The following is a 20,438-nucleotide window of genomic DNA, read 5'->3' on the forward strand; positions in this document are numbered from 1 at the left end:
ATGACGTCGGGTGCCCAAATTGAGGGTGTAAATAGTACCAGATGGCGTCCATGGTTATGTCAATGTTGCTGCTTCTGCCATCTGTGGGGCAGTCCACTTTAGATTCAGGGGCCACTCTCAGTGGGATGACCCCATTTTCCCTAAGGGAAGACCCCAAATGTTGACCCTTACCTTCATGTCTCAGACCCCACTGCACGGGGCTGAGTCTGCCTGGTGATAGCAGAGTTCCTAGAGTTCTGGCCAGCAGGCAGAAGGCACTCTCCAAATGCCTGCTGATGGGAGGAATTGGGCAAGTCTGTCCACCTCTGAGCCTCCACCCCCTCCCCTACACATGCTGGCTCCTCCCCCTCCCCTGCCCTGGGTGGGTGGGGGTGGGGCGCTGGTAGGTTAAAAGCCGGCAGCTGGGGGTCCCTCGCATGCTGGGTCCCCGTGGAGCTTGAGTTGAGGCATGGCTACTGCCAGCCCTGTGAGTTCACCTGCCTGTCCTTTCTGAAGCAAGAGATGGGTTGGGGGGCCAGGGGCGGCCTGGCGGGCAGCTGGGGCTAGAGCTCCCAGCCCATCTTCTTTTCTTTGGTCAGGCTGAGGCTAAGGGAGGAACCCAAAAGTGGGAGAAGGAGGAGAAGGAGAAGAAGGAAGAGGAGGCTCTTAAGTCTCCCAGGACTTTGCCGTCTCTGGGGAGGAAGGCCCGGGATGGGGGCCCTGTGGAGGCCAAGCTAGCGCTGCACCCCTTGCAGAACAGGTAGGTAGGGGGCTGCAGAACTGAACACAGACTGCTGCTTTTAGGCCAGCCTCTGTGATTGCTTGCTGTGTGGCCTAGGATGGCGCTTTCCTCTCTCAGACCCCAGTGCCTCATTGTGAAAGGCCAGAGCTGAGCTAAGCCTTGGGCCCTGTTAGCTTTGCCAGCCTTAACCCAACTGAGATTCTGGGGGGTTACCCCCATCCCCCAGCCCTTCAGAATAACTGACTTTACTCATCTCGCAGGGGGGGATCTGTACCCCAAATCCCATCTCCCAGTTTTTTCTTGAAGGAGAGGGACTTCCCTGCCAACCCAGTGCTGCTGGGGGTGGACATGGGGGCCTCTCTGCTTCCTCCCGGCCACCTCCCTGTGCACCCTCCAACCAGGTGGGCTCTGTGGTTCTTCAAGAATGACCGCAGCCGGGCCTGGCAGGACAACCTGCATCTGGTCACCAAGGTTGACACCGTGGAGGACTTTTGGGCGTGAGTATCTGCCCCTCACGGACTGGGGCCAGGGGCTCTGAGCTCAGGATCCTTCCCAGATTCCATCCCCCCAGGGGGTTGCTTCCTACACAGCCCTGCCAGCCCTTTGTTGAGGGCTGGGGCTTCGTGGGTTCTGTCCAGGGGACATTGGGGTTGGGATACGGCCACCCTCCCCCACCTTGAAGCCTTTACGGGGCTTAAGGAGGGTGCCTGGGGAGTGGGAGAAGCAAGAAGCTAACCCTGACTCTGCCACTCCATGACTTTGTAACTCTGGGCAAGTTTCTTCCCCCCTCTGAACCTGCCTCAGCCACAAAGTGAGGATTAGGCTGCTACAGAGTGTCCGTAGGTGATCAAGGAAGAGGATCTGAAAAGTACTGTGCATACCCTAGGGGATGGCAAGAAGGCCTGGGGCTCCAGCTGCAGGGGTGCACTGGGGGTCTAAGACCCTCCTCAGGGGCTCTGGCTTCACTGGGCTTTGATGGTTGGGGACGGCTCCAGGGAGAAGGTGGGGTTTGAAGGTTTGGGTAAGTAGGGAGGGAATTCCAGGCAGCAGACAGAGGGTGAACAAAGGCGTGGAGGCTAGAAGGTTCTGGGAAGCAGCGGAGTCTGGTGAGGAGTTGGGGGAGTGGAGACCAGATGGAACTGGGCCCTGAAGAACCTTGACTTTCAGCACGGGGTTGGGGGGGGTTCTGTCTCCAGGATGTACAGTCACATCCAGCTGGCTAGTAAGCTGTCTTCCGGCTGTGACTATGCGCTATTCAAGGTAAGCTCTGCTCTCTGTCCCCCCGCCTCAAAGGACAGGCAGGTGATTCTTCCGACCTTCTGCCACATTCCTCTCTCGTAGGGGAATTGGGGTGGGATGTCACGGACAGCCTCTCTCAGAGCAGAGATGTGATTCCTGATTGGAAATTCTGTACAGATCCTGGACAAAGTATGTCAGACCTGAGTCGCACCTTGAAGGACATTTAAGAGTCTGGAAGGGGTTGGGGGAGAAGAGGATGAAGGAAGGAGCCCAGGTTTCTGGCCTGGCTTCTTAACTAGGACACGCATCAGAATCGCCCGAGGACACTCCTCACCAATGTCCAGGCCCATCCCTGAGGTGCTGACACCACTGTTTAAAGATTCCCCAGCTGCTTTCTGCCCAGCAAGGTTTCGGGACTTGTGTGGCCAAACCCGGATGTCTCCTCTTGCCCACACTGGGGTCTGCCCCAGAGGCTTCCTTAATTGTCCCCATTTGAACTCTTGTCTCAAGGAACTCAGTTCAGTAAAGGAGACACACACACATGCCTGTAAGAGGTGACCAAGATTGAGGCTCAGGGGCCTGTGGGAGTTCAGAACGGTATCTGTCTGGTGGGCTAAGTGGTTGGTGGTGGAACCCACTTGGACAGAGGGGATGCAGGTGAAAGAGAACCTGGCCTATATCGGGGCTGGGCAGAGGGCAGACAAAGTTGCGAAGGTAGCTGGGTCCCCACTTCCCACTGAACAAAAAGACAGTTGATTTGCCCTCCCACCTGGCAGGATGGCATCAAGCCCATGTGGGAAGACAGCAGGAACAAGCGCGGTGGCCGCTGGCTGGTCAGCCTTGCCAAGCAGCAGCGCCATAGTGAGCTGGACCGTCTGTGGCTGGAGACAGTGAGTTGGGGGAGCTGGGAGGGATTGTCCCCAGGGAAAGGGGATGGGGCTGGCTTGGGTCTCTTGGTGGCAGGGGTCCCAAGAACAGCGGGGCAGTCCCCATGACCCAGCTGGAGGTCTCACCATTTCCCCCTTCGGGAGCAGCTGCTGTGTCTGATTGGGGAGAGCTTTGATGAACACAGCAGGGAGGTGTGTGGAGCTGTCATCAATATCCGCACCAAGGGGGACAAGATTGCTGTGTGGACCAGGGAGGCGGAGAACCAGGCGGGCGTGCTGCACATCGGGTGAGGGGTATTTCTGGCTCAGGCTGGGGGGTAGTTTGCCCTGCAAGGGAGACCTCTGGAACTCTCCATACCCTTCTCCCCTTTCTGCCTTACCCCCCTGTATAAAAGGGTTTGGAATCCAGATTTCAAACTATTTCTAGCACAATTCTTCTTTTGTATTAGAGAGTCATTTTGGGGTTTCCACATGGGTAAGACACAACGGGAGTGCCTGTAGCTGAAATAAGTAGGAGTTTGGTGGCCTAGGTTACAGGACCCTCTGCTGACTACCCATGTCTTGATCCCTCTCTGTCCCACCCCCTAGGCATGTATACAAAGAGCGCCTAGGCCTCTCCACGAGCACTGTCATCGGGTACCAGGCCCATGCAGACACGGCCACCAAGAGCAACTCTCTGGCCAAGAACAAGTTTGTGGTGTAAATTCAGCAGCCACCACTTGAGCGTCTTACTGTGCAGGATGTGTGGGGGAGGCTGAGCTATACTGCCTATCCTGGGCAGGACTGGGGGGCAGACAGCATGTTTCTTAGCTGTCCTAGAGTAAATATGAATATGAACACTCTAACATGAGCTGGGACCCAGGCCTAGGGGCAGCTCAGTGGTGGTGGGGACAGGGGGGGACAGCATGAGGCCTTAGCTTTTCCTAATTTTCCTTGTTTCACCTGGGAGTGTGGTGGAGTGAGTCATGGGGGAAAATGGGAGCCCAACCTCATGTGGAAAGAAGATAGAATCCTATGCTCCAGCACATACTGTGTCCACCTGGGCAGGGGGCTAGGTGGCCTGAGGGCCAGACTCTTCCATTTCGGGGGGAGGGGCCTCAAGGCCACTGCAGCTCTGGAGCTAGAGTTCAGAGACAAGTGGGGAGCTTCTCTTTGTGACTATTGCCTGTCATCAGATCTGTACCTGGGTGGGTTAGAGGGAGAATGCCATCATTTGTACAGAGGGATATGGACAGGGCCAGCCCAGTTGCCTTGCCTGCCTCGCCTGCCTCCTGGCAAGACTGAAGTGGAGGTGGGCTGATGAGGCCCCCAGCCCCAGGTGAAGGGGGGTGACGGTGATCTAGGCCTTACCATGGTTCTGTTAAAGGTGGATTAACTTGAAGATGATGAAGCTTAATCCCCTTTCTGTTCCTGTTCTAAATAAATTCTTCTAAACCAAATTGGAATTATTTTTGAGGGCTCTAGCTGGATAGCTCAGTTGGTTAGAGTACAGCCTTATACCACAAGGGCACGGGTTCGGATGCCTGTACTGGCCAGCCGCCAAGAAAAAAAAGATTCAGGCTCCCTGAAACGGGGTTTAACCTCAACCCGCCAACGAGGTTTGAGCCAGCGGGTGGGGTATATGCCTTTGGCAAAACCGAGGGGCAGGGCACTCATAAGACATGTCCTCGTCTGGCCTGAGTTTGGGTCAGGAGATAGAGCTGAATTGCCGCCAAATGAAACGTGCATCCCCTTCGATTCCACTGTAATAAAACGTCCTGCACGTGTATTAAAGACTCAAACCAGATCCCCATCCGCATCCGTTCACCGGAGCAGCAGTTACTCTTGCCCAGGGATGAGCTCCGTTCGACAGCATGCCGGGGACTGGGGTGGCGCCGCTACTGAGCCTTGCGTGGCTGGGGGACCTGGGGGTCCTTCACGCCTGCGGTTTCCTGCGCCATCAGAAGGCGTCCCAGGAGGGTCTGAAGGACGCTGGGGGCCTCTTTGCGACCGGCGGCTCGGGGGGTGGGGCCCGGCCTGGAGGCGGGGCTCCGAGGGGACAGGGGCGGGCTGGGGACCGTCCTGCATGCTGTGGGGGCGGGGCTGAGGCGGGGCGAGCTGGGCGCCGGGGGCGGGCCCTGCGGGGCGGGCGGGCCCGACCGGCGCTCTGTGTGGCCGCGGCCATGAAGCCGCAGCCTCCGGGCTAGGCCCGGGGCGGCTCTAGCCCAGGGCGGCCCGCAGGGGGCTGGGCCCGGTCCGGGGCTCCGGTTCCCAGGCCGGCGGGCGGCCTCCCACCATGCCCGGCAAGCACCAGCACTTCCAGGAACCCGAGGTCGGCTGCTGTGGGAAATACTTCCTGTTTGGCTTCAACATTGTCTTCTGGGTGAGCGTGGGGTCTGCGCCGGGCCCTGTGCTGGGCGTGGCGGGAGAAGGAGGTTCAGACCCCTACTCGGGGACACCACTCCTTGCCCCAAGAGCTTGAGGCTCGGGACCGACCTCTACTCATTCCACCCCCACGCCCACTCTCAGGACAGCCGGGGGAGCCACGGAGGGGCCCGGGTTGCTGGGGGGCGGGTCCCCGCTACGGCGGGGGTAGGGGTGGTGGCGGCGGGAGTCTCCCGGTGTAATCCCGAGGCCCGGCGGAGAAAGGGGAAGTGTTTCTTTGAAGACCCCCATGGGTATGCTAGGTGCGGATCGCCCCTTCTCTCGCCCAGCCCCCTTGGTACCCTGGGATGTGAGGTGCGTGCCGAGCCCCACCCCCGGCCTAGCTTTTGGGGAGGAGAGTCTGGGGCAAAGGCAAGGCCCGGGCCCCCACCCCCCGCCTCCTTACCCCTCCAGCACCCAGACCTGGTGCCTCACCGTAGGCTCTTGCAAAGGGTGGTGGGTCACAGCCCTCCCTTCTCCCCAGCCCTGCACCAGGAGGTTGCTGGCAGGGAGGGGCAATAGCCAAGTCGAGTTCCTCGGGGAGGGGGATCTCCCCTGTGAAGAGCCCTCGAGCTGGCCCTGGGGACAGAATTTAACATTCCACAGCTGACAAAACCGAGGCTCCGGGGCGGGGCTGCCCCTGACAGGGAAGGGTGCTGCTAGTGCCCCTCCCAGGGTGGCATCTGTGCCCCTGAGCCCTGCCAAGTCATCTTTCCATCTTGCCAAAGCTGCCGTCTCTGCAGTCTGTGCTCTCGAGGCCTTGGGTCAAAATGCCAGGCTCTTTCTCTCGTGTTCAGCGGGACTCAGTGACACTGCCCCCTACCCATGTGCTGTCAGAGCTTGCACCTGTGGTGGGCGTCCTTGGGCCTCAGCAGTGCTCAGCGCTGGCAGGTGCCCACAACGTGTAGACAGTACTAGCAGGGAAGTCAGGGAGCCTGGGTATAGAAGGCCTAGCTGTGAGACCTTGAGCAAGTCACCTCCTTCTCTGGGCTTTCCTGCCTGGGAGGGGGCGATAATGAAGTCTGCCTTCAGGACTATTAGGCAGATTAAGTGAATTCTAATTTGTAAAATTTTCACACACACAAAGAAAATTCTTATTTTCTACATTTTACAGATGGGGGAACTGAAGGAACTGGCATAGAGAGGTTAAATCATTTTACCTAGGGTCACACAGCCAGTAAGTGCACAGCCAGGGTGACAGCTGAGAGGGCAGTGGGTGGAAGTGAGGCAGAGCAGTGAGCAGAGGTAACGCCTAGTGCCAAGAGGGAGCAGACATGAGAGACCCAGGTTTGTTGCAGGGGAGTGGGGGTGGGGAGCCAGAACGTGAAAGGCCAGGGGCCTGGGGCTGAGCATTTGTGTGTTATGTTAGGGCAGCATGGAGCAGTGAGGGCTTCAGTGTGGGAGTGATGGGTCTGATTTGGCTTTTCTATTGGAGGCAGATCTGCCTGGCTGCCATGGGGAGGGTGGGTGAGGGGCAGGGCCTGGAGGTGGGGGGACCAGGGAGGAGGGCTGGGGCAAATCTGGGATGGTGGGGGTGGGAAAGGTGAGCAAGGCTCTCGGGAAAATCATGAGGCTGAATTGACAGGACTGGATCCCCTGAGGGTCAGGGGGAGGGCTTCAGGTGCCTATGAAACAGGCCCAGAGATTTGTTTTAATGTCAAGCAGACCCGGGTGTTGCCCTGCTTGGAACCTTCTAGCGGTTCCTCACTGCTCCTAGAGTACAGTCCAGACTTCTCCCCATGGCCTCTAGCGCCCGGTGGGGTCTGGCTCTGCTGTCCTTCAGTTTGTTCCTTGCGCCACCAGACGTGGTCTTACCTCAGGGCCTTTGCCTCTGCTGGTCCCTCCACCTGGAGTACTATTCTCCACCCTGCTCCTTCTCATCATATAAGCCTCAGCTAAAACACCACCTCCTTCCCTACCACTCTCTCTAAAGCATGCTCCCACCCCCCAGTTGCTCTCCGTTGCATCACCCTGTTTGATTTTCTTTAAAGGGTCTGTTAGTATCTGGAATCTCTTGTTTATTTGCTCATCATCCTTTTTCTCCCACTGGAGTGTAAGCTCCATAAGAGCTCATCTGTCCTGTTTGCCAGTGTGTTCCCAGTGCATGGAACAGTGCCTGCGACACAAGAGTGTTTGCAGCTGGCAGGTGGATGTAGGGGTCTGGAAACCAGGGCAAGGTTTGGGTGGAGACCTGGGAGACGCCAGTGTCTTGAGGGGATTGAAAACACATGTGAGGAGGAAGAAGAGCCGAAGGCTGAGGTTGGCCACAGGTATGGGGCAGGTAACGCCAGAGCATCCTGGGAAGGAGGCTTAAAAGGAGCCTGCGGGGGAAGGAATTGGGTTCAGTTAACCAAAGAGGGGTTCAGGAAGGGGAAAGCAGTGGTCAGTCTAAAGGCTAGGGGCGGATCAAGTGGGATGAGGCAGGAGAAGTGATGTTTGGTTTCATATCACTAGACCCAGCATGGGAGGGGGAAGGGGAGACATTTCCAGAAAGGGAGTATAGCCAGGCAGAGCCCAGGGTCAGGAAAGGGAAGGCGTTAAAGGCCGGTGGTTGAGGGTGGAGTTGACCGTGGCTGTGTGCTGAGGGGAAGGAGCCTGCAGAGAAAGCAGGTCCAGTGGGGTGGGGGTAGGGGGGAGGTCTGAGGAGGTGGGGTCACAACCTTGGGCTTGGGCAGGAGGGGGCTTTCTCCCTCTGAGACTGGACATCCAGGGACCTGCCTAGGGTCAGGCATGAGAGGGTAGCTGGCCTTGACATTCAGAGCTCTTCCCAGTGAGGAATTGAGACAGGATGGTGGGAAAGATGAGGCTGATGGGGGCAGTCAGGGGCTGTCCAGGTGGGGAGTGTCTAGCTGGTGTTTAGAAGTCCCAGGCAGAGATGTGGCCAGATGTTTTCTAGGGCAAAGCCATTGGCCCAGGCCAGGACCCCTTAGCTGGATCCTGCTCTGCACTGAGACCCTTGTCATTCAGGCATCTTTGGCTGTGAGCTATGAAGACCAACTCTGGCAGACAGAGGTTAAGATGGTGGGACAGGGCAGGGCAGGAGTGTTGAAGAGGGCAAGGTGGCAGTCACAGAGTTGCAGGGCAGCAGGAGGGCTGGACTTGGGAAGGGGCAGAGAGGAGGCGAGGAGCCCAGAGCCCCAGCACAGGCTTGGGGCAGGAGCAGAGGCTCAGGATGCTGCTGCTGCTACTCCTTCTTGGCAGGAGTGTCTCAGCCAACCTCTGCTCCAGTTTTTAGTTCCAGGAAGGGGCCCCTGATGTCCTTCCTGAGGCTAGAGGAGGGTTCAGTCCTCCAGACTGTGTCCTGAGGGGAAGAAGCACTGTGATGTGTTCTTGGGAAGTGGAGAGGACCCTGAATACTATTCACAGCCCTCGCCCCTCTTCCTCTCTCTCCCCCTGGCTTCCTGAAGGCCCTGAGTGCTGGGGAAGGATGAGTGAGGGTCCTGGTGCTGGTGCCCAACCCTGAGCTCTTTGCTGCTGCCCTTGCAGGTGCTGGGAGCCCTGTTACTGGCCATCGGCCTCTGGGCCTGGGGTGAGAAGGTAAGGCAGCTGGGTAGGACGTGGGGCTATCTGTGGGACGAGGTGGTGGAAAGGTCAGCCCCCTACACCTGCCTCTGCTGCCCCGGTACAGGGTGTCCTCTCCAACATCTCAGCGCTGACAGATCTGGGAGGCCTTGATCCTGTGTGGCTGTTTGTGGTGGTTGGAGGCGTGATGTCGGTGCTGGGCTTTGCTGGCTGCATTGGGGCCCTCCGGGAGAACACCTTCCTGCTCAAGTTTGTGAGTACCACCCCTCCGCCAGCTCCTGAGGTCCACGGGGAACACCAGCCTCCTTCTATCCAGTTCTTACAGGACAGCCAGTGCTTAGTAATGGGTGGTTTTATTATTATGCTATCATGATAATAATAATCATTAGATTCATACTATCTATATTTATTAGGATCTTTTCTGTCATAAGTTAACAAAACCCAGTGGCCTAAGCATAAAAGGGTATTAGTGGCTCTTGTAAGAAAAGCCTAGGGGTGTGCTGGCCACAGGCACATTTGGATACAGGGGTCGTCACAGTGTCACTTGACCTGGTCACTCTCTGTTTCTCAGCTCTGCCCACCCCCCTCTCCCTGGGCTGGCTGCACTCCCCAGGGTGTGGAAGGATGCTGGCTTCACCCTGCCCTCCCAACAACTCCTACTGAAATCCAAAGTGCTCTCTTCCCCACTGTGCTCCCAAAGTGCTTTAACTGCATCTCCTTGGCTCTGATTGGCTGTCTGTGGACCATCCCTGTGTGTCAGGATAGGAGGTAGTGTTCTGATTGGTGGACTGGCAGCACATGCCCAGTCCTGTACCTGGGAATGGGGTGAGGGGTGGAGATGACTCCGGTCCAGCTGTGGAAACTGAAGATACGTGTGGAGGGTAGTTTATCAGAGAAAGCAGGTGTGATTACCAGACGCAGGGGAATGGATGGATAGGTAAGAACAGCGCTGTCTTTTACCGTCAAAAAATAATACCAAGATAAGAGAAGTTGGGGACTATGGGCTCCCTTGGGTCAGGGTGGGGATGGAACTCTTCCCTGTGGCACCCGCAGGGTGTCACCAGCGCCCCGTGTCTTCCGCCCACACTGTCTGTCCTCAACCCCAGTTTTCCGTGTTCCTCGGTCTCATCTTCTTCCTGGAGCTGGCGACAGGGATCCTGGCCTTCATCTTCAAGGACTGGATCCGAGACCAGCTCAACCTCTTCATCAACAACAATGTCAAGGCCTACCGGGACGACATAGACCTTCAGAACCTCATCGACTTTGCTCAGGAATATGTGAGTCTGGTGTACAGCACAGGCTACCTGCAGGAGGTGCCTCACAGGCACATGAGTGAAGGAGCAAGTTCTCTGTGTGCTGGGACCATCCCCTCACCCACCCAGGCCATCAGACCCAGGGAAGAGATCCAGGAGTGTCCCTGTTTGAGGACAAGCCGGCCTTCAGGTCCCCATGTGCCTAGCCTCATAGCGACACAGGTTTGGGAAACAGAAACCAGAGACTCCAAACTGTCAGCTACCAGGCCAGGGCTTATGACATGCTTAAACAGGAAATTTGACATAAAAATGTAAGTTTCCCCTTCTACTAAGCCCGGGGCAGTATCGGCTGGGGCTACATCGCTGCTGCCCCCTTTACTGGTAGAGGGGTTCTCTGTTTGCCACTGTCCCCAACACTCTATTTGTTACACCGTTGGCCCTCTTCTCTCATTTGTGTGACCGCTGAACATCCTACAGTTTGAGACCCCCACAGAAGCTGTGCCCTCAAGCTTGCAAACCTAACCCTGTGAAGAAGCAGCCAGAAAACAGTTCACAAAACCTAGACGCCTCCCACCTGCGTGTTCTCGCCCACTCACATTCAGTCACACCACACACAGCCACCCAATCACACCCGCTTACACGGTCACACGTCTTTGGTGACATCCACCACAAAGAGTCAGCCCTCAGGTCCACAGATAAACCAGAGCTGGTGCCTGCTCCAGGGAGCTCCAACCCCGGGCAGAGGCAGACATATAGCCAGGGGGTTACAATGTGACTCATTTATTCATCCAACACAATCGTGACAGGCCTACCATGTGCCAGGCCCTGGGTTAGGCACTGGGGACTCAGTGGTGAAAAAAACTGTGACCTGTCCTCGTGAGGATGGCAGTCAGGGGAAGAGATGGATGATAAACAAGCAGGATAAATAAACAGTCGTGTGTGCGCGTGCGTGCGTGCATGTGTGTAAAATTAGAAAATGTGGTAAGGGCAGAGATGCAGAAGGGTGGAGAAGAGGGGTGCCCCTGAGGGACGACCTTGATGTCTTCAAAAGGAGGAGAAAAAGCAGTGATGTGAAGAGAGGGGAGAATTGTCCAGCAGGAAGAGCAGGCACCGAGCAGGTGAGAGGGGGCCGGTGAGGCCGGGCTGTGCTCTGGGAGCCATGCACGCAGCCCGTGGCTGGCCGTGTCTCACTCTCTGGTTCGGCCACCGGGCCTGCCTGTGTCTGCCGCTGCGACTGCCCTCGAGCTCCCCCAGCCTGGAGGGTCGGCTTGAGGGCTGCCTGCGCGGCTCAGTCTGTTAGAGCCGCCTGCTGCTCGATCACTGGCACCCTGCTTTATGGCAGACCCCACGCTTGCCATTGCTCTACCAGGAAGCAGCGCCGAGTGATCTGGGCGGGCGATGGGGCTGCGGGATGACGCGGGCAGGTACTTAGGAAGTGGGAAGGGATGGCTTTGAGGTGTCAGGATTCCCCTCCTGTCCCTGCACTGAAGAATAGAGAAGGGCTTTGTAGAATCTCCGGAGCAAGTGTGGGGAGACCCAGCGCAGACATGGGGTTCAGTGGTGCCTCTGTCCCCATGGGACTTGGTCTAATACCTGCCCTGCAGGGAGGTCCAGAGGAAGCCATAGTCCTCAAGCCAGTATCTTCACCCTCCTGCCTCCCTATCTCGAGCCTCTCTTGGGTTTGGGAGGCAAGCTCAGGACCCCCTTCCCTGCACCCCCCCTGCTTCTGCCAGCCTGGCAGGAGCCTAGAGTTCTAAGCTCCTGTGTACTCTTTGACCCCTCCCCACCCACCTTGCCCCCTCATCCCAGGCCCTGCCTGTTTGCTGTGCGGGGTGGGGAGGTGCCCACCCACTTGGCTTTTTCTGGGTACCCTCCCAGACAGCCCTGTCTCCCTGCAGCTTGGGCTTGCTCCCAAGCAGGGTGAGGCTCCTGGGGTGAGCCTGGCTCACCTGGGGCTCTCTCCTGCCCCCTAGTGGTCTTGCTGCGGAGCCCGAGGGCCCAATGACTGGAACTTCAATATCTACTTCAACTGCACTGACTTGAACCCGAGCCGGGAGCGCTGTGGGGTGCCCTTCTCCTGCTGTGTCAGGGACCCTGCGGTGAGTGGGGCGCGTGAGGAGGGGTGGGGGTGTTGCAGTGTGCAGACCCCATATGGGACAGCCCACTACAGGGCCCCACTGGGCTCTGCCCTGCTCTGGGGTTGTGGATGTTGGGGGAAGTGATTTTACACGGAAAGCTTGTGTCTGTGGATGGCACTGAGGTCTGTTGGAGTTGGGGCTGCTTTTCCTCTCCAGCAAGACCTGTCTCTTTGATTGAAATGAGATGGAAATGGCAGGACACCAGAGGATGGGACTGACCCAGAGGCCTTCCCTGCACCTTGTATTTCCAGCTAAATGTGGCTCCGGGCAGTGTCTGCTCCTGGCCAGCTTGAAGATTGGCTGGGAGCTGGCATCACTGTTTGTTGCTGGTGGGTGTGGCAGGGGTTGACCAGGCCACAGCCAGCCATGCTGGGGTGGCAGGCGATGAGGCATCCTGACCTCTTTATGGCTTTCATCAGGGCAGAAACTCCTAACAGCGACATCCCTCCTGTCCCAATTCTTCTGGGACAGAGAGGGCTAAGTTTCTCGCCATTCTTACAAAACATGAGCAGGCAGGATTCCTAAACAGAAGGCAGGTCCAGGCTGCTGTTTGTAGCCATGCACCCTGGTGTCTGGGGAAGAGGCTCATGGGCCCCAGGGAGCCTCACTTGATGGTGACGGCCGGGGCAGAATCTGTGCTTTTATCTGCTTCCCTGAGAAGGAAAAGCCATTGCAGTGCTCAGGCACCACAGGCCCATGGGAGCCCCTCACCAAGTTGCTAATTGGCCTGTTTCCCCTCAGGAAGATGTCCTCAACACCCAGTGTGGCTATGACGTCCGTCTCAAACTGGTGAGAGGGGTAGGGACAAGGCTGGGGGCAGTTGAGGACACTGGGATGGGAAGGGGGCCGCCTCCCATAAGCTCCTCTGAAAGGCCTCAGTTACTCTGTGGGGGGGGGGGGATGGGGGGTGGTGCTGGGTCTCAGGAACCCACTCTGACACCCAGGGCTGGGCATGGGGGAGGGGACCCATGGGCTTGGGTGCATATGTGGGTTTGCTCATTCCGGCTCTTCGTTGAGCACCTACCTTGTGCCCGGCATTGCCCTGGATGTTGGGGATTCAGTGCTAATGAGACAGTCTCTCTGCTCTCAAGGAACAGAGGGAGAAACACACTAATCCCCTAGACAGATAAATATGACCAGTCATGTGACAATTTCTGCTGAGAGCAGGAAGAAAATAAAAAAGGGAGGTGATGGGATAGGGGCTGGGTGGTTAGAGAAGACCTCTCAGGGGAGGGGGCGTCCATGAGCAGGAGCCAGCTGTGCAAAGGCCCTGTGGTAGAGCACCAGGGAGCAGGTGCTACAGGTGTGAGGCCCTGGGGCAGAGATGGGCTTGGCAAGCCAGAGGAGGGAGGGGAGAGCAGGTGTGAGATGAGGCCTGTGGTGGCAGGCAGGTCTGCAATGGCAGGCAGGCTGAGCTGGTGCCTGTGTGTCCCTAGGAGCTGGAGCAGCAGGGCTTCATCCACACCAAAGGCTGTGTGGGCCAGTTTGAGAAGTGGCTGCAGGACAACCTGGTTGTTGTGGCTGGGGTCTTTGTGGGCATCGCCCTCCTCCAGGTACTGCCATGCGTGCCCCTCCCCTTGCCCAGGGCCCGCCTTGGCCTTGCTGGTAGCCTCTCCCTCACCTGCCCTCTGTCTTACAGATCTTTGGCATCTGCCTGGCCCAGAACCTCATGAGTGACATCAAGGCAGTGAAGGCCAACTGGTGAGGCCACTACAGGCCATGGCCACACACCTGGCATACCCAGGCCTCTGGTGGGGGACCTCCCAGGTCCCTCCTGCTGTGCCCATGACGGGCAAGGCTGCAGGAGGTGTTTCTGCTTGGACCTGAGCCCCATATGGGGTTCTCATGTGCTGTCCGCCCACAGAGAAAGTCACTGTGGCTCTGCCTGGGCTGCTTGTCCTGGAGCTCTGTGTGCATGGAGGGTGTGTGTACATGTGCACAGGGAAGCCACTGTCTCGGCTCTTGTTGGGGTGGTGGGCTCTCCAGGGGACTAGGATGATCTCAGCTATGAGTGCAGGTCAGGTGGGTGGGAGGCACTTCTGTGGAGGGTCTGCATGTGTCCCCCCCCGCTAGGACACTCTTCTCTGTGCTTAGCTATGTGGGGTGGGCTTTGAGGCCTGCTGTTGCCCGGGCCACAGCCTCACACAGCTTTGGAGCTCTCCTCTCTACTAGCTGTGACCTTGAGCCTGCCAGGAGCCCTTCAGCTTCAGTGTCCCAGACTCTGAAATGGCTCCAGGAATTTTCTCTCTCTTGCTTGCCTCTCAGGATTAAACATGATGATGGCTACAAACTGCTCAAATAAACAAAACTCAGAAACCACTGGCTTATGCCCACCGTCTTGGAGGTTCTTTCAGCTGTGGAGCCTCAGAAGGGCTCTCCTGCCTGGGGCTTCTGGCCCGGACCCAACCTGCCAACATGTTTTCTTTGGCCTGGGTAGTTTATACATTTGACCCAATTTTTAAAAATCGGTATACTTCACATAAAAGTCCAGATCCCCAGCTTCTCTTGAAGAATGACCATCTGGCCATGTGAGCTCTTCATGGCAATGATACCCAGTACACAAGCTTCCCTGGTCACTGAGGGCCCCACCTGGCCGCTCTGTTCACCTAAGTGCCCCGCCTGACCCCTGTATGCTGGGAGTTCGCCTCCCCACCTCTGTAGGTTATTTCCTGTGAGGCTGCTGTGGGGCAAGCCTGATATGAGGCCCAGGGATATGAAGAATGAGGAGGCCAGACCCTACCCTGAAGAGAGTATATAGCCTAGGAGGGGGTCCACTGAGGTGGGTGCCAGTGCGCCCAGGAGAGTGGCTTAGGGGTGGGATGAGGGTAAGATTTTTCAAAGGAAGTAGCTGGAAGCCTGGGGCTTGGGACCCATGGGATTGGAGGGAGCATGCTTTGGGGGCTTTGGAAGGTTGATTCCTAGGCTTGGAATCAAGTTCAAAATTTCACTTGTGGCCTGCAGAGCTGCCTCATGGCCACTAGAGGGCGCTCCAGCACAGAACTCTCCAGGTCTGACTTCTTTCCTCCAGCAGAGCCACGTGCCCCCTGTGCCCACCCTGCTTACCAGCACTTCTGGGTTCAGGGAATTTGAAAACATCTAGAGAAAACTAGCTCAGGCTTGGAAAGTCTGGCTACTGCCCTCTGCCACTTACCAGCTGCATGAAGGGGTGTATGTGGAGTGACCCTCCCCCACTCCTCCCTGGGCTGTGGATGAAAGGAGGGGGCTAAGCTAGTTTAGAGTCTCACACTCAGATGCCCTCAGGCCAGGTAGGTGAGTTATGTAAATGAATGAAGTGGCCCTTTGAGTTGAGGCCTACTTCACTTTGACTTTCCCCCTGTTACTAGAGACAGAGACGTTGCTTTGCACAATCTAGTTGATAATGGCAACTTGCCTTGAGAGCAAGAGTGTGGTGGGGACTGTGGCAGAGCATAGATCCCCATCTGAGGGTCGCAGCTGCCATTCAGTTGTAGCTAATTGCTGTGATGTGGGGATGAAGGTCTAATGTCAGAAATCTGGAGAAGCCAGAAATCCAGATTTTTATGTGAAATATCCTGATTTTTTAGGTGTTGGCAACTAATTCAAAAATTAATCTGCAAGCCAAACAAAAGGTGTAGGGCCCAGCTTTGGCCCCTTTACCACCATAGATCCCTCTGGGGCAGTCACACACTGGGACCCTGGTTGCTCTGCCATCAGGGATGCTGGGAGCTGCAGCCAGTGGACAGGGTGTGGGGCATGCCTCCAACATCGTGGCTCCTTGGCACAGGCTGAACAGTGTCCTGGGTCCCTGACAGGCACTGGCCATGGGTGGTTTGTACACACTACAATAAATGCAGCTCGTGATGTTGTGTATGTGTCTTGCATTTTCTAATTTCAAATGCTTTCGCCTTCATTTTCTCCTTCAAAGCTCATAACACTCTGCGCAGTGGAGTTTCTTTATCTGATGAGGAAGCTGGGACTCAGGGGAAGGAGGTTGCCCAGGGCACATGGCAGGGAGGAGGCACACAGATCTGACCCCTGCTGTTGGAGTTTCACACCGCACCCGTCCTGCCTTTGATACATCTGGGTGAGGCCTGTGTACTGGAAGTACCAGCCAGTAAGGGGCAGTAAGGTAACATTCATTCCTCAAGCATGAATTGAGCATCTACTTAGATACTGGAGTTGGAGAGAGAAGGATGAGGTCCCTGCCCTTCTGCTGTGTTCCCACTAGGGAGACACAGAAAGCAAGTAGACGAGTATTTTTATTAATAATATGTGCATGAAGGAAATAAGGGTGACTTCCAGGGAGCCTGGGAGAAGGGTCGGGGAGGGGCGCTATCTCTGTCTCTGGGGGAATGGCGTGCTAAGTTTTGGTGCCAGCTTCTGTAGAGCCAGTGTGGGCTCGGTGTGAGGGAGCCTAGGGTGGCTGGGGAGGTGGGAGTGGGTGAGGGGCAGAAGGCGTGGATGCTGAGGGAGTTGTGGAACCAGAGTATGTTTGGAAACAGGATTGATGGGATGGGATAGGAGTGATGGGTAGGAGTGATTGTGACCCTGACCGGGGTCCCAGCATGCTCCAAAGCCTAGTTCTGCTACGGAACATCCATTCTTTCATCTATCTGCCCATCCACTCATCCATTCATCTACTACACACTCATGCATCCATCCAGCTACCCATCCATCTGTCCATCTGTCCACTGACCCATCTACCCACCCATTTATCCATCCACCCATCCATCCATCCATCCTCCATCTATCTATTCATCCATACATCATCCAGCTACTTATCCCCTATCTACTGTCATCCACTCAGGTAGGCACTGGCCAGAGGCTGGGGCCACTGAGGCAGCTCAGAGGCAGCCCTGCCCTCCGGAGCCCAGTCTCTTGGTGGAGGCAGACAGGTAACAATTGCAGGCGGTGCAATATGTATGTGGTGGTAAGCACATGATCAATGCTAGGTGGGGTTTTGGGCTGGTTAGAGACAAATTTTTGTCCCTAAAGTAGAATTTGGAGCAGTCCTTTGCACCAAGGGGCTGTTACAGATCCAGCCTCTCCAGATATGCAGAAAACACAGGGAAGCTTGTAAGGCTGCCCCCTGCCCATCCCTCTAGGTGGGTCCCTGGGCCATGAGAACCAAGGTCACCTTTCCACCCTCTGTCAGGCTGGGGTGCACACTGGTGGTCACAGAGAGGCATTGTCTGGCAGTCTGAGAGTCCCCCGGGAGCTCTGGACCTGCTTAGTCTAACCACAGGAGAGTCAGCAAGCAGCTGCCCCATCAGCTTGGTGGGAGGACTTCCTGTGACATCAGGCTATCCCAGAAAGAGAGCTAGAGGGGGGACCAGAAGGGATCAAGAGAGCCCAGGCTGGTAAGCTCCTGAATCTCCTAGTGAGGTGGGCAGAGGGGCAGGTCCCGGGTTCCCTCCAGGAAGATTGCCAGGGAGGCTAAGGCAGCCCGTGCCCTGGAGGCAAGCGCTCCCAGTGACCACCAGAGGGCGCCAAAGGGCAGCCCACACAGCACAGCAGGCTCAGCATCTCCAGGTAGGAAGGTGCTGTGAGTGTAGGGGGTCATTGAGGGCTGAGCCAAGCAAGGCCATGCCACTGTGTCAGAGACCTGGGAGCCCACCCTGTTGCTGCCAAGTCCAGGCCTTACCACCCTCAGCCCTCTTTTCTCCAGGGATTGAAGTAAATGACGCTGCTTGCCCAACAGATGCCTCTCCCAGTGCACAAGGAGACCTGAGTCCATCTCCTGGGCCCAGAAGGTGGTGATGTCCTCCAGAAAGAGCTGGAGAAAATGAGGGGGGACAGTTACTTTCTCTGGTAGCCTGAAGCAACATGCTCCACCATGTATACCTCTACTCACTCAGCTAGATTTACTGAGCACCTACTAAGTGCCAGGCACTGTTGTAGGCACCTGGGATACATAAGGAAGCAAAACAAAGACCTCACACCCTGTGGAGCTCATGGTCCAGACTAGGGGTTGGCAGATTGTGTCTGCAAAGTGCCAAATAGTGGATATTTTAGGCTTTAGGGCCACACAACCATTCAACTTTGCCTTTATGACAGAAAGCAGCTCTACACAAAATGTAAACAAATAGGCATAACAATGTTTCAATAATATTTATGGATGCTGAAATTTGAATTTTATACAATTTTCATATGCCATAAAATATCCTTTTGATTTTCAACCATTAAAAGATAGAAAATCATTTTTAGCTCTCAAGCTATACAAAACCAGGCAGTGGATTGGATTTACCTCATGGGCTGGAGTTTGCCGGCCCCTGGTCTAGGAAAGAGGAAGACAAAGCATAGTGAGCATCGTAATGAGAAACTGGCCTGTTGGAGGCAGATAGGCGCTATGGAAAAATGAGAGCAATAAGGGGTGCTGGGAGGGCCAGTGTGGGGCAGGCCTCCGTGTTGAATGGGGTGCTCAGAGTGGGCCTAGCTGAGAAAGCAAGATGGAGCACAGACCTTTTGTTGTAATTTTAAGATATTTTTGATAGCTAAGGTAAAATAGGCCTCCATTCTACTTAAGAAAATGGATCAAACTAAGGTCCCTTTGCCACCCCATTCTGTGCCCCCTCCTCCCCAGTGTCATTACAGCTAGGAGCATATATTCTTCCAGAATTTTTACATTTTTAAAATGTTGCATTCATATTATGTACCCATAGAAAATGTTTAGTATTTTTTCCTGTGTATAATAAATGGCAGGACACTGTCCCCAGCTTGCCGCAGCTTGCATTTCTGCCCCCGCCATTTGTTCTAAAGACCTTGCCAGGTCTGTGCATCTCAAACTGGTTCATGTCATATGGCTGAATGGTATTTCACAGCAGGGATAAGCCATGTTTTGCCTCTGCACCTAATGGATGGTGGGTAGTCAGGCCGTTCCCACTTTGGGGCTCTTTCCGTGGCAAGCCTCCAGTTAGAGGCACAGCCAAGCCTTCTCTCCCGGGGCTCCAGCTGGAAAGGCCACTGCTTCACTGCATAAGAGGACAGGGGATGGTGGCCCCAATCAGGGCTGACAGTGGAGGGCTGGTGGCCTCGTTTCTGCTCTTCAGCCTGGACGTTGGCTTGATGGGCAGCATCAGATGTGGGGACCTGGAATCAGCCCATCAGAGGTGTGAAAGCCATGCAATTTTCCCCTTGGCACTGCAAAAGCTGTTGCCACGGTAATGTCTTTCTGGTCCCCTGAGCATCTATGAAAAGAGATAGGGATGTCAGCCCCCTGCATACAGAAGGGACTCTGCTGTAGCCTAAGCTTCCAGTCCTTGACTGGATGCTACCTTAGGTACCCGGAGCCTGGACCCTCCTGTACACCTGGGTCCTGCTTCCAGGGATTACTCTCTGGAATAATTAGCTCTCTAGGTCTGCTTCTTACCCAAGAGGCCTGGTTTCCCTAAGGCCAAACCCTTCCCAGACTCCTCCAGCATGACTCACCCCCATCTGTGGGAATCTCCCTAGAATAATGCCTGGGGAGGGGGCGGTCCCCTGCAGAGGGGCCACACAGAATTCCAGCTGGCTTGCCCATCAGACAGCATCTGCCAAGTACCTCTGTGCCAGGTCGTGTGGGCAGCAGCAGTTCAGCAGTGACGCCAGCATAGTCCTGTCCACAGTCTGGTGGGAGACACAGACAGGCACATCACTCATATTTAAAAGTGATTTATTTGTTCAAATAGGTGGTACAGGCAGTGGTTAAAAACTGCAAACTGCGTGGAAAGATAAGTGCACATCCCTCTCTCGCCCCTGTCTCCCAGTCTTCCCCTCTCTCCCTGGGGTAACCACAGTCCTGTCTGTGCCCTCCCACCCCACAGATGGCCTATGCGTTAGAAAGCAGATCCCTTTAAGAAACAAAGCAAGGCAGAACCAAATCCGCAGACCTGCAAGGCAGCCTCTATCTATACACACTCTTCTGCCTGCGTTTTTCACTGCAGCATTTCTGGGAGATAATTACATATCACTATGTATAGATCAACCTCATTCTTTTCAACACAGCAAACTGATAATAGTAGCAAGAACTTAGATGTACTATGCACAGGACTCTCCTCGAAGCTCTTTATTTGTATTAACTGATGTGCTCCTTGTAACAACTCAAGGAGAAGGGCATGCTGCTTGTCCTGCTCCACAGGCGAGGAAGCCAGGGAACACCCCACTGTGTGGATGTGGCATGATAGACTTATTTGGCGCCTCCGGATGGACATGTAGGATGTTTTCAGGCAGTGAACACCCTTGTGCTTGTATCTCCGGGCCCTTGTATCTCCATAGGATAAATGCTTGGAAATGAATTGCTGGGTTAAAGGGCATGTGC

The 20,438-nt window shown here is 55.8% G+C and overlaps 2 protein-coding genes across 2 annotated transcripts; both read left to right on the forward strand.

Annotated features, from left to right (window-relative positions):
- Window positions 1-448: 448 nt before the first annotated feature.
- Window positions 449-3,550, forward strand: EIF4E1B (eukaryotic translation initiation factor 4E family member 1B). Its single transcript, XM_063087683.1, has 7 exons — window positions 449-466; window positions 579-739; window positions 1,123-1,218; window positions 1,918-1,981; window positions 2,737-2,850; window positions 2,995-3,134; window positions 3,436-3,550. Exons 1-7 carry the CDS (start codon window positions 449-451, stop codon window positions 3,548-3,550), a joined length of 708 nt encoding a protein of 235 aa, XP_062943753.1.
- A 1,430-nt stretch (window positions 3,551-4,980) lies between these two features.
- On the forward strand, window positions 4,981-16,012 carry TSPAN17 (tetraspanin 17). The gene is made up of 8 exons (XM_063087190.1): window positions 4,981-5,209; window positions 8,737-8,787; window positions 8,879-9,025; window positions 9,879-10,049; window positions 11,999-12,124; window positions 12,905-12,952; window positions 13,600-13,716; window positions 13,803-16,012. Exons 1-8 carry the CDS (start codon window positions 5,123-5,125, stop codon window positions 13,866-13,868), a joined length of 813 nt encoding a protein of 270 aa, XP_062943260.1. The 5' UTR covers window positions 4,981-5,122; the 3' UTR covers window positions 13,869-16,012.
- Window positions 16,013-20,438: the final 4,426 nt, after the last annotated feature.

The sequence above is a fragment of the Cynocephalus volans genome, chromosome 2, assembly GCF_027409185.1.
Source record: "Cynocephalus volans isolate mCynVol1 chromosome 2, mCynVol1.pri, whole genome shotgun sequence".
NCBI classification, from domain to species: Eukaryota; Metazoa; Chordata; class Mammalia; order Dermoptera; family Cynocephalidae; genus Cynocephalus; species Cynocephalus volans.

Coding starts and splice junctions, on each gene's coding strand:
- TSPAN17 (XM_063087190.1), top strand. CDS start 5,123: ATGCCCGGCAAGCACCAGCACTTCCAGGAACCCGAGGTCGGCTGCTGT. Junction 5,210..8,736: donor GCTTCAACATTGTCTTCTGG/GTGAGCGTGGGG, acceptor CTGCCCTTGCAG/GTGCTGGGAGCCCTGTTACT. Junction 10,050..11,998: donor TCGACTTTGCTCAGGAATAT/GTGAGTCTGGTG, acceptor CCTGCCCCCTAG/TGGTCTTGCTGCGGAGCCCG.
- EIF4E1B (XM_063087683.1), top strand. Junction 1,219..1,917: donor ACCGTGGAGGACTTTTGGGC/GTGAGTATCTGC, acceptor TTCTGTCTCCAG/GATGTACAGTCACATCCAGC. Junction 1,982..2,736: donor GTGACTATGCGCTATTCAAG/GTAAGCTCTGCT, acceptor CCCACCTGGCAG/GATGGCATCAAGCCCATGTG.